This window comes from Watersipora subatra, chromosome 5 (genome assembly GCF_963576615.1).
Source record: "Watersipora subatra chromosome 5, tzWatSuba1.1, whole genome shotgun sequence".
NCBI classification, from domain to species: Eukaryota; Metazoa; Bryozoa; class Gymnolaemata; order Cheilostomatida; family Watersiporidae; genus Watersipora; species Watersipora subatra.
Genome location: NC_088712.1, coordinates 31197244 through 31216656, shown reverse-complemented (window position 1 = coordinate 31216656; position 19413 = coordinate 31197244). Strand labels below are relative to the sequence as shown.

At 37.7% G+C, this 19413-nt stretch overlaps 1 protein-coding gene across 1 annotated transcript in view; it reads right to left on the bottom strand.

Annotated features, from left to right (window-relative positions):
* The window catches only part of LOC137397620 (xylosyl- and glucuronyltransferase LARGE2s-like), a 74407-nt gene that overhangs the window by 22971 nt on the left and 32023 nt on the right, over positions 1–19413 (bottom strand). Inside the window, exons 4-8 of the mRNA XM_068083913.1 lie at positions 13231–13294; positions 10245–10416; positions 9075–9205; positions 5471–5626; positions 4458–4589 (exon numbers count right to left, since the gene is read on the bottom strand). Coding sequence (XP_067940014.1) covers positions 4458–4589; positions 5471–5626; positions 9075–9205; positions 10245–10416; positions 13231–13294 — 655 coding nt within the window. The remainder of the gene's footprint in view (positions 1–4457; positions 4590–5470; positions 5627–9074; positions 9206–10244; positions 10417–13230; positions 13295–19413) is intronic.

Below are 19413 nucleotides of genomic sequence, written 5' to 3'. Positions count from 1 at the left end.
CTTTATCAGCAGCAAATAAAAAAAGATTTCTCAATTCCAAGCAATAGAACAGGTGTTACTAGCTTCTAACCAACACTACGTCACTGACAGTTTTATCAATTATATAATCAAACAATTTGTTAATTTATATTGAAATGCATTGCAGAGGTTATTATGAATATATTATGCATAAAAAAAGATAACCAAGTTACCAGCTAACAGACAATCAATCACCAGCAAAGAAAATTGGTGTAAAAATACAGTAAAATATATTGTAAAAAATACAGTAAAAATGAATATGCATGAAAACGAAACAATATATACATGTATAATATGGGTGTGTTCACAAAAAAATGATGACACAGTGAGAGTTATTTGATGCCAACTACATATGCATATTTGCTCCCATTATAAGTTAGTTGATGCAGTATTCATCAGATATTGGTGTTGAAGCCCTCAGCTCATCATCAATAGCATCATCACTCACAAGCCCTTGACTGTCTTTACCTACATGTAGCAAATATGATCGGTAGTAAGCAACCTATTTGCTTTCAAACTTCTCGTACAGCCTAGAAAAAAATTGTGCTTTAGTAGCTTTTCAGGGTAAATACCTGATAAAAAATTGAAAATAAGTAGTCTACTGCAGCTAACAATTGGTAATACAAATTGCAAATATTTTTGATACTGTAGATATAAACACGGAAAGTCATGAAGATGATTACTGTGGTAAATGTCCCCTATCAACCAATATTAGAGCCTAGTGGTTGGGGCTAGTTTATAGTAGATGTTGAGGTTGAGAACTATATGCTTGACTAACTGTGGGTTGAACAATTGGATATAAATGAAATAAGAAATTTTTATTATCTTGTAGTTCTACAAGGAAATCATAAAACTATTATTTATTATGGGGTAATAGAGTGATGAGTTCATGCTGCCAAAAGATCTAAATTTCATTGGATTGAAAATGTTATAATCATGTGTATCATGAAAAATCCATATCTTACACTGTTAGAATAAAGTTTGTTAGAAATTCACAAGAAAACTTTCGGCTTTTTATCGTTTTTTTTTCGGTAAAATTCTGTAAATAGCCACATAAAACTTACCTTCTTCCATCAGAAAATTCTCACTTTCTTCTTGAACATTACTTTCGTTGCTATTTTCTTCTCCTGAGCTGATTACCACATCTAATTCACCTAAAAATTCTGCCATCGTTCGGATAAACCTTTTCCAAAATGGCGATCAACAAATTTTCAAAACAGTTGATATCTATCACGTAATTTGTTAGTTAAAACTCTCTTGTCCAATCACATATTTGGTATCAAAATGATGCCCAGACTCTTAAACTTCGTTTGGTGAATGAATGAAACCGATGTATCTAAACAGCTAAGCAATAGAGCAAATCAAAGATTAACCCGGAGACTTCGGGAACGGGCCCTGGAGAGCATAACTCTTCCCGTAGTAACCAGGAACAGTCCTGAATGAGTTAAACTGCTATAGTGAGATATTGTTTCACGTCTCAAATGTAATTTGTACCCAAGAGTACAATTACTTCTGTTCAACTGTTACAAAAAATTAGTGTTAAAAAGTGAAGTCTGGTGATTATTAAATTTCAATTATGTCAATGCAATTTTGTGATATGCATGTTTCAAACAAACCAAAACACATGCTTAAGATAGCTGAAATTAAAATAAAAAGGCAAATATGAAACACAGATTTGCTCCCTAAAATTTATTTAAATTATTTGCTGTTATATGCTAATTTATTCATGCATTCTGGTGTCTGCATCTTTAGGCAAAAATATCGTATAGAGGGGTATAATAGAAACCCGTGGTAATTATCTAAAGCAAACACGCCCTGGTGAAAACATCAAGATTTTATATACATACTGTGCATACTAGAAACTAGTAACAAAATAGCATTTTAACCTCAGTAACTATAGTTTCTTACAGTAATTACTGTAAGTAACTATGGTTACTGTAAGTAATTACTGTAAGTAACTATAGTTACTATAAGTAATTACTTACAGTAACTATAGTTACTATAAGTAACTATAGTTACTTACAGTAATTACTTACAGTAACTATAGTTACTATAAGTAACTATAGTTTCTTACAGTAATTACTTACAGTAACTATAGTTACTATAAGTAACTATAGTTTCTTACAGTAATTACTGTAAGTTACTATAGTTTCTTACAGTAATTACTTACAGTAACTATAGTTACTATAAGTAACTATAGTTACTTACAGTAATTACTTACAGAAACTATAGTTACTATAAGTAACTATAGTTACTTACAGAAACTATAGTTACTATAAGTAACTATAGTTTCTTACAGAAACTATAGTTACTGTAAGTAACTATAGTTACTTATAATAACTATAGTTACTGTAAGTAACTATAGTTACTGTAAGTAATTACTGTAAGTAACTGTAGTTACTTACAGTAATTATAGTTGTTACAGTAATTTTTGTGTATTCAGCAGTTATGGTCTGCAATAAAATTTCTATTGCAATAAAATCACTTGCTTACTTTTCTTCCTTTAACGTCGCTATCAATCTTAGGACCAATGGCTAGGAAATTAAAGTTATATATGTAGTTATATAGCTATATACCTGTGATGAACTAAATTTACAGCAGATATTATATTAAACACTAAAACGCACAATAAACTTTCAGTTTGGTTTACTTTCCACTAACTTTCATTTCACTCACGCAATATCAAGCCTTTACGAAACACTGAATGCGAAATGAGAGAGAGAGAGAGCTTCGTATATCTTTCAGGCGTTATGGGAAGGAGTTCAGCAAACAGCATATCAGTATCTTCATGATTCCTATGTATGCAGCACACCGACCACCAAATTTAAACTTCGAGAACTTTGAGAGATATTTTGGTGTTGTCGTATGGTGATAGCAATGCCGTGACGAGGGGACGAAAAAACATCCCGTTCCACATAGTAAGGCGAAAAAACCATAAGACAGGAACGTCGTAACCCACAGGTGCAGTGTACCTGTAACTTTTCATTACGTTTAAGGTTAAGGTAATGTCACGTAAGAAGCTTAACGTTACATATAACGATAGAATAAATATTTTTATATAAAAGAATTATATCAAGTATTAATAAATTCAAACAAGATTTTTTTGAATAACTATTATTACAATTTGCATTAACTGTGGAAATGTGCAAATACTAAAAATAGTGTATTCAACAATAAGACGCTAGGAAGTATCCAGCACTTGTACTAATATGAGGTCATAATCGTGCTCATTGGCACGTTACATCACCAGCACTTGATTCCATTTGTTGGGTTGCTTTTCATGGATGCCAAAGACAGCAGCATTTCGGTTGGTAGTTTCCAAAGCTACATCCACAATTTTCAATTAAAACACAGCTTCATCGTATATTGTCCTTCTTGATGACACGGGGGCGTTCTTGATGACACGGGGGCCTTCTTGATGACACGGGGGCCTTCTTGATGACACGGGGGCCTTCTTGATGACACGGGGGCCTTCTTGATGACACGGGGGCCTTCTTGATGACAAGGGGCCTTCTTGATGACACGGGGCCTTCTTGATGACACGGGGGCCTTCTTGATGACATGGGTTACAGGGTGCTCACCAATTTGGTACTTGCTTCCTGTGGTTTGTTGAAGACAGAACACTTTATCCGCAAAGGCGTAAACATTCATTGATCGAATGTCACATCGTCAGGCAGTGTGTGACAACAGACAGAGCCGGTAGACTTGGCGAATGACTGAACATTAAATTACATGTGTTAACTCTTTCGCTACAGTGCGCCGACCTATCAACGAATGGTAGCGAAAGAGTAAATGCGGTAATAGAAGTATAGACCATCAGCCGATGAATTGCATAATCGATAGGGTTTCACTATTCTTTTTATTACGAAGCCTACGCATTAGCTAGACCATTCAAATTTTGTCTCCAACGAAACAACCTTGTTGCCAATCACGTGCAACCAATTGAAAGTCTTTTTGCTATGCAATTCCATTCCATTTTTACTTACTTTTCAAAATGGGAAAACAAGATCGCTACTATCATAGCAAAAAAGATTCTCTGCATTCGTTCAATGCAAAGAAAGCGCAACAAATTTTGTGAGAGTGGGATTCACTAAAAAGAACTGTGTACTTATCTTGTAGCGAATTTGGTTCTGAATAAGATGCATTTTACAGTAAAACGATATCTGCATTGATTCTTGAGATATTGCGTAAGTACTAGTGGTATATTGAATTTTCGAAAATCAGTTTGAATTTATTTGGTCAGAAAAGCCAATCTAGAGCAGTAGTGAAAGAGTTAAACGAATGGAAAAAAAACAGCAAAGCGGCTTCGCACGCGGTTATCTGTAACTCGAAAAACCACCTTCAAAGTTTGGGGTGCAGCCTATACACAGTGGCGGCTTATACAAAAAGATATAGGGTAGTCAAAGAAAGCAAAAATAATTCTGATTCTAGGAACTCACTTGGTCTGCCAGGCGTGTTGGGCCAGCCTCAGGCAAGTACTTGTTGGCAACTTGTCTCCAGAGTTTAGCCCAATTTCTTTCTTTCATTAGCCTAAGATTCATTAACATCACTCCTGTGTTAAACCCCCGTCCCTGAAAGGTGAATTTGTAATAGACCCATCCATTCAACTCCAATATGCCATACAAAGCACCAACTCACCACTGTGAAACAAACATCTCTGCTAATCTTGACACCATGCAATAGGTGATGACAGTGATTAGCAGGAGTCTAAGCTAGCTACTGCTGTCCGAGAGATCTCATAGCGAGAGATCTCATAGCGAGATATCTCATAGCGTATGAAGTGCTAATTTACAGCTACTTTCAGGTATGTTAGTTGTTAAACTGTATATACAGCTTGGTGTTTAGCATTAGTGCAACACTGCTGGCCCCACATTAGGTCAGTATTTTGGTGTTCGGAGAGCTTTGTCAGCTTTTTCATTGGCTAAAGCCAAGTACTTTATTGCTGAGTACACTTACTCTCAATTTTAACATGAACATAAACCCACAGTTATAATAATTCCTTTAAAAACAACATAAAAGAGCTTCCAACGCAAAACATGATCAGTCAATACTTGGCATGTTTGGTATTACTGTAAAAGGCCCATTGCTTATGCAGTACTAATAAACAATATACAAGTTTAGACTGTATAACAGATATATGCACCATCAGCTTCCTACACAAGCTTTCTTTGGTGTCCAAAATACCCTTGATTCCTTCATCTGGCTGCAAGGAAATTGGCAAGCAAGATCGTTTTACATGTTAAAATCATTTTAGAGCATTCTTCACTTCAAAGAAGACAAGCTACTCCGAATATCTACATAAAAGACATAGAACAGACATTTGAAAGCAAAGCAAGCGTCATTTCCATGTTGTTTACTGTTCATGACTTTTTACAATTACTGATAGAAAGAAGAGATTAAAGTCCTGTTAGTAATAAACACATAGCCTTGATTTGAGGAGAAATTCACTCACGAGTGCAGGCCAGTTACCAAGGCCTGAGCTAGGCAGATACCAGTCGCTCAGGTTTTCAACCAAGCCGATAAACTGCTGACTGCTAAAAAGCTGGAACATCTTCCAGAGTTCCGCGATGTCAGACGAGAAGACTATATCTGTGTCAAGAAGGATTACCTGTAATTAGCAGTGAGAATGCAAAAGTGATGAAGTGAGGCACTGAATCAAATAAATTGATTAGAAAGATTTCTCATAAACATAATTAGTAAAAAGAGAGACAAGGGCCTTGATAACATGAAAGGTTACATGTATGTAAGACAGGGGCGTTGAAGAGAGACAAGGGCCTCCATAACATGAGAGGTTACATCTATGCAAGACAGGGGTGTTGAAAAGAGACAAGGACCTTGATAACGTGAGAGGTTACATGTACGTAAGACAGGGGTGTTGAAGAGAGACAAGGGCCTTGATAACGTGAGAGGTTACATGTACGTAAGACAGGGGTGTTGAAGAGAGACAACGGCCTTGATAACATGAGAGGTGACATGTATGTAAGACAGGGGTGTTGAAGAAAGACAAGGGTCTTGATAGCATGAGAGGTTACATGTACATGTATGTAAGACAGGGGCATTGAAGAAAGACAAGGCTCTCGATAACATGAGAGGTTACATGTATGTAAGACAGGGGTGTTGAAGAGAGAAAAGAGTCTCGATAACACGAGATGTTACAAGTACGTGAGACAAGGGTGTTGAAGAGAGACAAGGGTCTCGATAACACAAGAGGTTACATGTTCGTAAGACAGGGGCGTTGAAGAGAGACAAGGGTCTCGATAACATGAGAGGTGACATGTACGTAAAACCTGGTTCCCATATACGCCGCAAAGCACCGGCGACAGCACCGCAGGCTATTGCGGTAAAATGGGAACCTACACGCCGCGGATCGCAGTGCACCGCCGGTGGATGCCGGCGGTCAACGCAAGAGTTTGCGCATGTTCAAATTTCGCAAACGGCCGCAGGCAAAACCTTCCCGAAATGCACTGCACCGGTAAAGGTCACCATTATAGAAACGACATGGCGAGCGAACATTTTATTTGATTACGCAATTATGTTTACGATATTATTAACGATGTGGCTTTTATGTGAACATTAAACTGCGCCGAGCACCGCAAGTGTTTTGCTGCGCGATATTATCGCCGGTGCTTTGCTACGTATATGGGAACCAGGCTTAAGACAGGGGCGTTGAAGAGAGACAAGGCTCTCGATAACATGAGAGGTTACATGTATGTAAGATAGGGGTGTTGAAGAGAGACAAGGGTCTCGATAACACGAGAGGTTACATGTATGTAAGACAGGGGTGTTGAAGAGAGACAAGGGTCTTGATAACATGAGGGGTTACATGTATGTAAGACAGGGGCGTTGAAGAGAGACAAGGGTCTCGATAACATGAGAGGTTACATGCAGCAGCAAACTAGGCGTGTCAGACTGATCATCCTTATTTGCATGAAAATCACATCTGTATGTATAAAATGAAGTGTCTGTTTTTTGTCATGTGTATGCCCAGTTAATAGTGATTGGTTATAATATGTTAACTACAAAAACTATTGATTATTAAAATATTGGTTCAGCATTGTTTTCTGCATTGCATTAGTTCGGCATATTAGAGTTGTTTTACCACTTTTTGTAACGCAAAAATGATTTCCTTTTTGAAACTTTATTCTATTATTATTGTAACCGCGATTGCAGGTTACAAGCTAAGTGTGTACTTTTCATTATTGATTAAAATTACCTTTTGAGTTTGTTTTTCTTTTGAAAGTTTTTTTAAGAGCCTTGCATTCAATATCTATTTTTTCCAACTTTTCATTTTCAAATATACTACTAAATGCTTTCACTTACAAGTGTTGACTATAGATATGGATTTCAGATGTAGCAGGTCAATGAGATTCAGTTTTATGGCAAGCTAGCCGTGAGCCCAAAACCACTGGGTTGGTTACCCTGTTTTTGCGGTAGTTTGCTTTTGCACTAGGGTTAGCTTTCTAAAGAAAAGTTTCCAAAAGCTAGGACCGATATCGTGTAATTATTATGCTGTAATATATCTCTGTTTGGTTCAAAATTTCCAAATTTTTGTGATGCGATCTTTCTTTGTCGTTGAATATCGTCTTTGTTACTGCTATTGAATCTGTAGAGTAGACTTGCAAGGCAATCTAATCTAATCACTAAGTAAAAGACCCAGTTACTCAAGTGTGAGTTGTTTGCCCCGGGCCAATTCCATTTCACCATCAACAAATCCCAAAGTCAATCACTCAAAACTGTCGGTAATCACCTACTAACACCTTGCTTTTCGAATGGACAGTTGTATGTTGGGTTATCTCGAGTAGGCAGTCAAAATGGCAGGCAGTAGAAGTGGCCTATACATTCTCTCTCCATTAGGTTAGACGAAGAACATTGTTTACCCTGGTGCACTTAAGTGATGTATTTAATTCCGATGTCATTTTAAAGTTGGTACCAGTTTTGCTGTATTCAAAATTTTGATGGATAGCTTCTGCTGCAACAGTAACCTTTTTATACACACACTTCTATGTACTCATCACTATTATTAATTCAACATATGATTTTTATCTTGTTTTTTTTCAGTTTATGTTAACTGTATCAGTATCAAACCATTTTTCATGGTAATCATTACAGAACAGCCTTCATCGTATTCAGCACTCCTACAAATGCAGCACACCGACCACCAAATTTGAATTTAGAGAGACAATTTTGTTGTATGGTGAAAGCAATGCCATGACGAGAGTACAAAAAAACATCGCGTTCCACATAATAAGGCTGGTAAAGCCACTTAGAGATTGGATCCAATGCTACTAACAAACAGCCAATCAAGAGGCTAACAGTTGCATTATTCCATGTGAAAGTTCAAGCTATACGTCTATCTGAGCAATAGTGTGCACAAGCCTTCATAGAAAGCCAAGTAGGAAAGGTTGAATCTTATAAAAATTGATTAAATTTAGCTGCTAAGATAAGAGTTAAAGTTAACTGATTTGTCGCATTTTTTGCCATTTCATTATCAATTTCTGCAATTTTTGCTATTGTATCTTAACCTAGAATGTTTTTGATGTTTTAAGAGCAAAAAATAGGAAATTTTACTTTTGGTTTTCTTTTTCCATCATCATAGATAGAAAATATTTTATTAAAAATAAATGATCTATATCTACCCGCTTTTATATAATTATAGTATGTGATATACAGTAGAGCTTATGGTGTAAAATGTTAAAAAAATAATTTACCAAAGCTGTTATCTTGGCTTGGAACGGATTAAATTTACATAGATTTATTCTAATGGAAAAATTGTTTCGGATCTCGAATAACTCGGTTTTCGAACAACCTTCTGGAACGGATTGTGTTCGAGAACTGAGGTTCCACTGTATTTGAATTAAGCATTGTCTGGACACAGACAGAAATAAACAAACAACTTCATTTAAAAGTTAGAATGGTAGATGTTGTAATAAGCTAAATAAAAATGAATTTTCTGCGCAAAAACCTTTTTTATTCCCAGTGCAACACCAGGTATTCAGCCCTCTCAACTAAACCTTACACAGAGGAATGTAAACAAACAAAAATTTGAACAACTCTACCTTATCAATGTTTGCTGGTAGCACATAAGGCAGCTGGAGTTTCATAAGTCCGTAGACACCGGAATAGTGAGCATTTGGAATCCATGAGACATCTTTCTGTATGAGAGTTGTTGAGTAGAAAGAGTAGACAACTACAATGAGATTAATGCAAAAGTTGAAAGTGGACTTATGGCCGCTATTGTACGAGTTTCTAACGGTATTCTTAGTAATAGCTGAATATCTTTGTAAAGAAGGTTGTTATATCAGATGAGTTTTAGCTTCTTGTCATACCATGTTTACATAATGGCATCACTACAGCAACTCAAACCAATGCTAAACAATTGTATTCAATTCAATGTGAAACTTGGCTAATATCCGGTAATGTTCCTAGACCAGCTGACCTAGCTCGCAGCTACTTTACCTGCTACAGAAACTCACCCTTTTCAAAACTCACATACATAAATAAGCTAGATAGCTCGCACTCGCACTATAGTAGGCAGGGAAATCTAATGGCTATATTTATAGGATGCCATGCTATAAGGGACTACAGTATAAACACTGTTGCAAAGTTCTTTACATTCATCAATGTCCAGAGTAAGGCTATTATGTATAACTGTTCAATACAACTCTCAAGGGTGCAGCAACATGCGGATCTTTGACCCCCTAGTCACTAGCAATTAGTTGAGAAATCTTAGATGATGCATGAATATCACTGGAGCTGTTCTTACCACTGGATAAGATGGATATAGCAGGCCAATGAGCTGGTTTTCTATAGAAATAAAGTAACTTAATTTAACTTATTTTAATACATTTTAGAAACAAAAAATTACATTTTTCAATCAAGTTTTTCTAACAAAATTAAGAAACAAGCACTGAACAACACTACCTTCTGACCTAAATCAATAAATAAACTTTCTCAAATAGAGTGAGTCACTCAAAGTTATGGCTGCGCACAAGTTGGCCGACAGCACTAAAGTCATTGATCTATCCAGATTTCCAGATATTTTTTCTCTCGAAAAACATAAAAGCGATACATGATTTTTAGAGTAAACTATTATCACCCGCAAGAGACCTGCTACAACTATCCGTATAAGTGCAACATTGATTTCTCAATCCTAAAAGAAAGAGACTTGATCCTTTATCTCGCAGACGTATGCTACGATGTATTAATGAGATACAAGTATAACAGACCTGAGGGAATATCCCAAGTGCCGAGAAGCGTATTGAGAATAGGAAGAGAAACGGAGTCGACGAGTAGGTGCAAATGTAGAATATTACTTCTGTAGAAAAGGAGAGACTTTATGACTGTAGAGACATCTCTGGCTGCGTTGTAACCAGCGCACACGATGCACACATGAATAACCTGCAAGTAACACGCTTGGCTAAGATGAGCCACAAAACATCTCTTGCAAAGGTTGTTTATGCGCTAGCTAAATTTTATGTTTTATATGTACAGGCAAGGTGTGTATGGAATACAAAAATATGAAATCGACACCTTACTCCAGTTAGGTTTGGCCAGGCATGCCCCACCTTCCCCTACTTGTGAACAGTCTCAGGCAAATAGACCATCAAGCTTTTGCGCACTGATACTCATAGGGCTTTTATGCTAAAAAGCCATCCTAGATAGGGGTTGTCATACCTTAAAAATATGGTTGCAGTTGGTTTTTCCAGCAAGAAAACCAGCTTAAAAAGTTATGGTCGATTTTCACGCCAAAATGAAAAGGAAATTTTAGACCTAACAAACTGCCGAGCACATTTTACAAGATTGTATAATGCTAACTTATTATTAACTTATTAACTTATTATTAGCCTATTGCTAACTTATTGTTAACTTATTGTTAAAGGTTGACTTGCAACAAAATTCACATTACAGTTATTAGGTATTAAAAGATTCACCATGTCTTACTCTGTTCTGTTGTAGGTGCCAAATATGTGAAAATGTGATTACAAGCTCTTAAAAGCTCAAAAACGAACAATTAATGGCAGCCATCACAAAACCGCGGTAGATTAGAATCTCTTTCCAAAACGGCTCAAATGGGACGTAGTTGTACAAGATGGCTTCCGTTTACACTTTCATGCAACCTCATTCGTCGAAATATGTTCTTAAATATACTTCACACATTCAATAAAACCATGCTATTGTTCTTACGCGTCTATTTGATCATCATTGTAATGCTGTCACTTTCAGCACTGATATCTTATAATCTGCAGTGAAAATTCGTTTAACTTTTTAGCCTTAGCTTGAAGGAGTACATATCATTGTCTGATAATCATGACGAGCCTGTTGGTCATTTGTGATAATCGAAAAGTGCTGCAGAAATTATTCGCAAAGTATGGGTCACATGATCAGATTACGACTTGCCGATTAGACCAAACCGAAACCAAACTATAAAGTAGGGAGCATCTATATTTGATACGGGGTCTTCGGTAAAACCCGAAGTGTTTGCCATAAACTAGTGCTACGATAAGTTTTATATTGAGCTTTCTATTGGCCTTTCAATTCACGTGAGAACATCACGTGACAAGACAATAAATAAATTTCATGAATACGTCAGAGAAATAAAGAGATTCCAATCTACAGCGGCTTTTCCCTTTTGAGCTTTTAAGAGCTTGTAATCACATTTCCACATATTTGGCACCTACAACGCCACAGAGTAAGACATGGTGAATCTTTTGATACCAAATAACTGTAATGTAACTGTTTGTTGCAAGTCAACCTTCAACCTATTGCTAACTTATTATTAGGTGGATGTTTATCACTATTATGGTTAAATATAAGAAATTCTTTACATGTGTGGACATTTATGTTTAAGAATTTAGCAACGGTTTGCGTTTTGGCTGTATAACTTTGTGTATAACCTTACGACGTGTACGGTGTGACCTTACGACGTGTACGGTGTGATCTTACGACATGCAGTGTGACCTTACAACATGCATTGTGTGATCTTACGACATGCATAGTGTGGCCTAACAACATGCATAGTGTGACCTTTCGGCATGTATAGTGTGACCTTACGACGTGTACGGTGTGACCTTACGACATGTACGGTGTGACCTTACGACATGTATAATGTGACCTTACGACATGCATAGTGTGACCTTACAACATGCATAGTGTGACCTTACGGCATGTATAATGTGACCTTACGACATGTATAGTGTGATCTTACGACATGTATAGTGTGACCTTACGACATGTATAGTGTGACCTTATGACATGTATAGAGTCATCATCTGCAATCTCTTGCTTAACGAGTATAATGTACACGTTGCCGACAGCACAAAAAACAGGCATTTTCCCTGATGGCGTTTTTAAATGCCTTTTTCTGAGATACGCATGGCACACCTCTGATGCCAACTTAACTATTAGTGAGCGATCAAACGATTTGAGGACATCTACTAATACGGCAGGTACATGACATAACTATAGACCTCGACCTATACACCGGGTCAACCTGTACGGCGGGTAAACCTGTACGGCGGGTCAACCTGTACGGCGGGTCAACCTGTACGCCGGGTAAACCTGTACGCCGGGTCAACCTGTACGCCGGGTCAACCTGTACGCCGGGTCAACCTGTACGCCGGGTCAACCTGTACGCCGGGTCAACCTGTACGCCGGGTCAATCTGTACGCCGGGTCAACCTGTACGCCGGGTCAACCTGTACGCCGGGTCAACCTGTACGCCGGGTCAACCTGTACGCCGGGTCAACCTGTACACCGGGTCAACCTGTACGCCGGAATTCACGCTATTCTTAGATTACAAGTGGTACACGTAATCAATATAGTTCTGCTATTCTTATAGCTACCGAAATAAGACTACAAACTATGGGAGGTTAACAAGTTTACTCGTAATGATAGGGTTTGCTGAAAGTACTGTGAGAGTGCATTGCAAGTTATGGTCACTGACAATGCCTGAACTATAATTAGCTCCTGCAAAAAAAATTATTTTGTGTACAGTGTGAAAACCTTTTTGTTTTGCGTAAAAAATTGATAAAAAACCTTACAAAAGACACGAGCTTAGACAGGAACTAACAAACTCGAATTCTATAGGAGCAGATGATTAACGACAGAGGTGTTACAAACAGTAATAAATGACACTTTGCTCCCTTTTTGGACATGCCTATAATATTGAAGGCTTGAAATGAAGAGAACAAGAAGACTGATGTAACGTCCCTACCTCACACTGTGGGACTCTGCTATGGCCTGTACAGTTCTCATCATTTAGCTTGGAATGATAATTTCTACAATAATAACAAAAGACAATTTGTAAAGGAATTTAAAATACCGTAACGCTGACAAAAAAAAGGAAATTAGAAAAATGCATAAAGAAATTATCGGAAACATGCATGTCCCGATAGAGCTACTCTGAAATGGCTATTAAGCACAACAAATTGAAAAAACAATTATGGAGTTGTCAGCTCAGCAAATCGAGAACACAATTACAAAGCATTGCGAGCAACTCGTGCACTGCATATTTTTTTAAGTAATGGAGCATCGCAAGAAGTGCTCCAAGTGTACCTACCTTCAGCAAGCCAGAGTACTGACTGAGGTATCGCACTGCACTGACTGAGGTATCGCACTGTACTGACTGAGGTATCGCACTGTACTAACTGAGGTATCGCACTGTAGTAACTGAGGTATCGCACTGTACTGACTTGGTTTATAATTGGCCAATATTTTTTCTGGTATTTTGGTTAATTATTTGGTATGAATATTTTCTAGTATTTGGTGCTTGATATTCGTTAATATTTTGCATTCTGATCATCAATTTTGATTTCAGTTGGTGTAAGTTTATAACCGCTAGCTAGAAATAATATGGATATTCGATAGATGTTTAGAAAGCTTCTCCTTTACAGCTCACATTTAACGGCAACCCAGTACAGAAACCCACCCAAGTCGCATGGGTGGGTGTTGTAAAACAACACCCACCCAAATCGCATGTTACTCATGATTTATAATCCCGGACTCCCGAGTGAAAAGCAGTAAGTACTTATGAACAATGATAGCAAAAAAAACATCAAAGAATCCACTAATACTTATCTAATGGTTTTGCAGCCTGGCTGGCTAAGTTGAATCATTGTCACCCTGTGCGCAGTATATTAATTGGCGAAAATTTGGAGGAAAAGACATTTGATTCGGAAATTTCACAATATAACTATTTGATTTGATATCCAAAAATTGCAGTGTTTGGTAATTTATTTGGTATTTTAATATAAAATTTCCCTTTATCCCTATTTGATACTGATATTTCCAAGTATTTGATATTTTATTTGGTATTTTGTTTTGAAATTTCCAAGTATTACTATTTGATTTGGAATTTGGTTTCAAGAATTGCCAGTATTTGGTATTTTGTCTTGGGATTTTCACGTATTACTATTTGATTTGATATTTGGTTTGAAAAATTGCCAGTATTTGGTATTTCACTTGGTATTTGGTTATCAAATTTCCCAGTGGTACTATTTGATTTGGTATTTGATTTACAAAATGGTGATGATTTGATATTTTATTTGGTATTTGGCTCTGAGATTTCCAAGTCTCTGGTATTTTATTTGGTATCAGGTTATATTTTTCAGTATTTGGTATTCTAATTGGTCCGCCAAATTGGCCAATTACCCAACAGTGGTACTGACTGAGGTATCGCACTGTACTGACTGATGTATCGCACTGTACTGACTGAGGTATCGCACTGCACTGACTCAGGTATCGCACTGTACTGACTGAGGTATCGCACTGTACTGACTGAGGTATCGCACTGTACTGACTGAGGTATCGCACTGCAATGACTGAGGTATCGCACTGTACTGACTGAGGTATCGCACTGTACTGAGGTATCGCACTGCACTGACTGAGGTATCGCACTGTACTGACTGAGGTATCGCACTGTACTAACTGAGGTATCCCACTGTAGTGACTGAGGTATCGCACTGCACTGACTCAGGTATCGCACTGTACTGACTGAGGTATCGCACTGTACTGACTGAGGTATCGCACTGTACTGAGGTATCGCACTGCACTGACTGAGGTATCGCACTGTACTGACTGAGGTATCGCACTGTACTAACTGAGGTATCGCACTGTAGTGACTGAGGTATCGCACTGTACTGACTGAGGTATCGCACTGTACTGACTGAGGTATCGCACTGTACTGACTGAGGTATCGCACTGTACTGACTGAGGTATCGCACTGTACTGACTGAGGTATCGCACTGTACTGACTGAGGTATCGCACTGCACTGACTGAGGTATCGCACTGCACTGACTGAGGAATCGCACGGTACTGACTGAGGTATTGCACTGTACTGACTGAGGTATTGCACTGTGCTGACTGAGGTATCATACTGCACTGACTGAGGTATCGCACTGCACTGACTGAGGTATCGCACTGTACTGACTGAGGTATCATACTGTACTGACTGAAGTATCATACTGCACTGACTGAAGTATCGCACTGCACTGACTGAGGTATCGCACTGCACTGACTAAGGCAATGCCCAAATTTTTTTAGGACAATTGTCCCCTCGCTCAGGTCACATTTCTTAGAAGCGCTGAATGTTTACTAAATATCCCCACAATCTCTTTATAGTAGCCAATAAACTCTGCTACATGCTTTCGAAATTCCCGCAATAGGATGAGGAATCCTCAGGCTAAGACAATACATGATTCCCTAAAGGGTGGGAGAGAGCAACCTCAAGACCCTATGGAAGAATGAACAATGGGGGTCTTACCACACAAAGTTGTCGTCAGAATAGTCACTTTTAAAATCACCGTCATCACTTTCAAAATCACTGTCGTCATCTTTTTTAAGTCGGTAACCAAAACAACCTCTTTCTTCACATTCGTCATTTTAATACAAATATCCATTCTGGTGGCACTGGGTTGCGTTAAAAACCTGAAACTTGCTCAGCTTGAACTTCTGTTAATCAAAAGCATGGCTCAACCAGCGACTTTCACAAACTTACTAGTGATGTTTGGGAGCGTTGCTGATTACTCCGCGAAGAGTGACAGCCGTCTTAGGTTTTTAGGGTTACATTTCTTGTACTGAAAATAGACCGAGATTGTCTTTAATAATCAATGTCAGTCACAGACTTGGAAACGGATTTGCTGTCAGTGTCGCGGCATTTCACTGCTGTTTACTTTAATTACCTGGCAGTCTATAAATGCTGGGCCAGATGCTTCAAACTAAAACTAGTGAAGTTTTGTTTGATCGTGTTGATTTATGGACAAATAAGTTAGTAAAGGTACGGCCACACGTAACAAATTTTTTGATGGTTCTGACCGAAATCACGAAATGAACGAAACAGACAGAATTATTCTGCGCTGCTAGAATCGTGCTAGCGAGCACGACTCTAGCAGCTTTTGCAATTAGTACAGTCCAAGACACGTATAATGACACACAATAAAAGTATAAGCACAATTCAAAATAGTACACACAATGCAACTGCTTAGATTGCGCTATTGTATGTCTTTATTGTTTGGACATTATGGCTACAAATAGTTTATTTTTTAATAATAAAAATTTCCTTTTTAGCAGCAGAAGTTTTGTGGTAGAAAATGTTGTCATCTTTAGGGCAATCAAGTCGGCTGCATCGTATTTACTATGGTGAATTGCCGTGATATTTTTCTTGCGTGTCGCATTTTGTTCTCGGACTACATAAATTTCAAAATTTGCAAGGTTTGTGCTCGCTAACCAACAATAGCGCAACTTAACAGTTACATCGTGTGTACTATGTTGATTTGCCTTCGTACTTTTATTGTGTGTCGCAATACGTGTCTTGGACTATACTAATTGCTGTAGCTGCTAGAATCGTGCTTGTTAATAATTTGTTTAGTCGTTTCGTCGACGAATTCGGTGGGCATGCACAGCTCAAATAATTTTGACCGAATAATTCTGTGTTTTTCGTGATTTCGGCCAGAACTCAGAACCAACAAAAAGTTTGTTACGTGTGGCCGTACCTTTAGTAATCCTACTTACACAATCATCGTCACCTATATCGATAAATGGTCGTCTCGTCTGTCACTTTTCAAATATCTCTGTCGTCGGGTCGTCAGAATCGTCGCAAAACATGGGAGGACCCCAACAATGGATAAATAAGCTAATAACGGTTATAGTTCCACATGAGAACCTCTCTGAAAAGCAACACATTCGAAACATTGGAAACTTGAGGTAGTCCTTAATAGTTATAAAATTGTTTTCGACAATGAATCTCATGTTACAAGCTCTCAGCTTTAGGCCAGACAGAGAAGAAGCATTGGTGCTTGGCACATCAAGCTCATTGTATTAATCCATGCATACTGTAATATGATGCAATGTTGGCTCTTTTCCTTAATAAGCATTCTTTCAATGCTAATTAATGAGGATTCGTGGAGCCAGGACATGAGGAGTTGACAGGCCTTGATAAGTGCCAACAGGTGGCATGTTTGTATAATTACCGTAAAACCTCTATTTGAATGCTGCGTCTATTTGACCGATACTATTTGACATTTTTAATCTTTACGAACCCATAAATCGCAAGTGATCAGTAGAAAAGTGTCCACAAAACCGTACAATAATGACTCAATTACTTCGATCACAATAAAATCGTTTGTTGTTTCCATTTGTATCAAAGTCCGTTTTCCAACTCCATCTCTTTAGTTGTTTTCGTTAAAAACTTTGCAACAAAAATAATTAACTGAGTCAGGCTAATAGTAGTTCCTTTTTTAATGTGGTCTTCATACTTCGATGTATGTGGGAAAGTTTTCGCATTTATGATGCAAAACATGCTACTACGTATTTTGAGGCTAATATTTGGAGGTTATTTTAATTACACACGGTTTCTCTTTATTTGCGCTAAAAGTTTCGATTCTAAATGGAATCGCGTGAAAGTTTTGCTCTGCTAAAAATTGTTTGGACGCTAATATTAACTAGCTCCGCCGTGCAGAGGATGGTTTGAGGTCGGAAGGCATTGTGGAAAGTATTAAACAGTCAGAGAACACAAAATGGCTTCAAACAGAAGCAACAATCAAATTGCCCGAAGGAGAGCATAAAATATAGGCGACATTCGATTCGTCTGTAAAAGGGTTAAATTTATCTTCTCAGCATTCTGATGAAGTGTTTGAAAATTACATCATCACCCTTTATTTAAACGTCACCTCTAATAAAGCGCCACTCTAAGGAAAGGGTTAAAAAATAGAGCGCCGTGGCGTTCACATAAAGGTTTTCCAAAAAGTGAGCCAGACAATGTGCTGATCATCATTGATAGCTTATCAATAATACAATATCGGGAGTTTTCCTTCCAGCATTAGAAACCCTTTTAACCATGACAAAAATCTGAATTACCTAAAAACAAGAACTTTATCTGTCCATCTACCAACCAGATTTATGAAACTTATGAACCAGCAAATGTAGGCTAACTTTTATATACATGACTAATCACGATCATTTCTCGCGGAGCAAAAATCACAGGCTACTGAAGAGGGCTATGATAAAAAGAATTACTGCTCTACGACATCACCTCAAGTTTAGCTATAAAATAGATGATAATTTAGATGCAAGTGTTCAAGGAATAGATGACTTAGTTCAACCATTGCTGTAGCATGATTGGCCATCACATATTCACTATGTTTTCACTACGCGCAGTACTTTGGAGTTGTGCTCTCTCCAAATCATGAAAATGGCGTCTTCGCACTGAAATCACTGCGCACTGATCAGTGCAAAGCCATTGCAAACTCGCAGCAAGGAAACGGCAATTGCGAAGTGGCTGCGCATAGCTCTCTTACTGTGGAGGCAGATTCATAGAGAGCCATAAACTAGTACAAACGTTATCCGGCTTATTTTGTGTTTTTTTATTCTTCCGATCTTTTTTGCACCCACGAGGATGATGAGGTCGATCGAGTAATTCATTAAAGTAATGATGTTAATTAATTTAGTAAATATTGATGTCCATGCGATTTAATAATAGAGTAAAATCCCTAAATTTGAAATCGCAGACAACGCGTTTTACGAGTGATAACATTTATTACGACATATATAAAAATTTTGTGCTGATGATTGGCTAATGAAGCGATCTTATATTTATCGCTCGTGGCCTCTTTTCAGATGTATAACTAGTTACGTCATGAATGAAGCACCCGCTGGAATGTGAGCTTTTTAAAAGATGGCTTTATTAAAACGCATACATCTCTGAACAGGGTTAGTATACAAAGACAAAAATGACATCAAATTGTAGTTGTTTTAGCCTTTTATTGATGTTAATTTCATTAAATCGACCTTTTTGACGCAACCACATGTTTAACTTGCGCATTTCTACCGTTTCCATGATACAGATCTCGTGATTGGCTTAAATTGGCGCATCATGCGTGTCATGGAAAGATCGCAAATAAG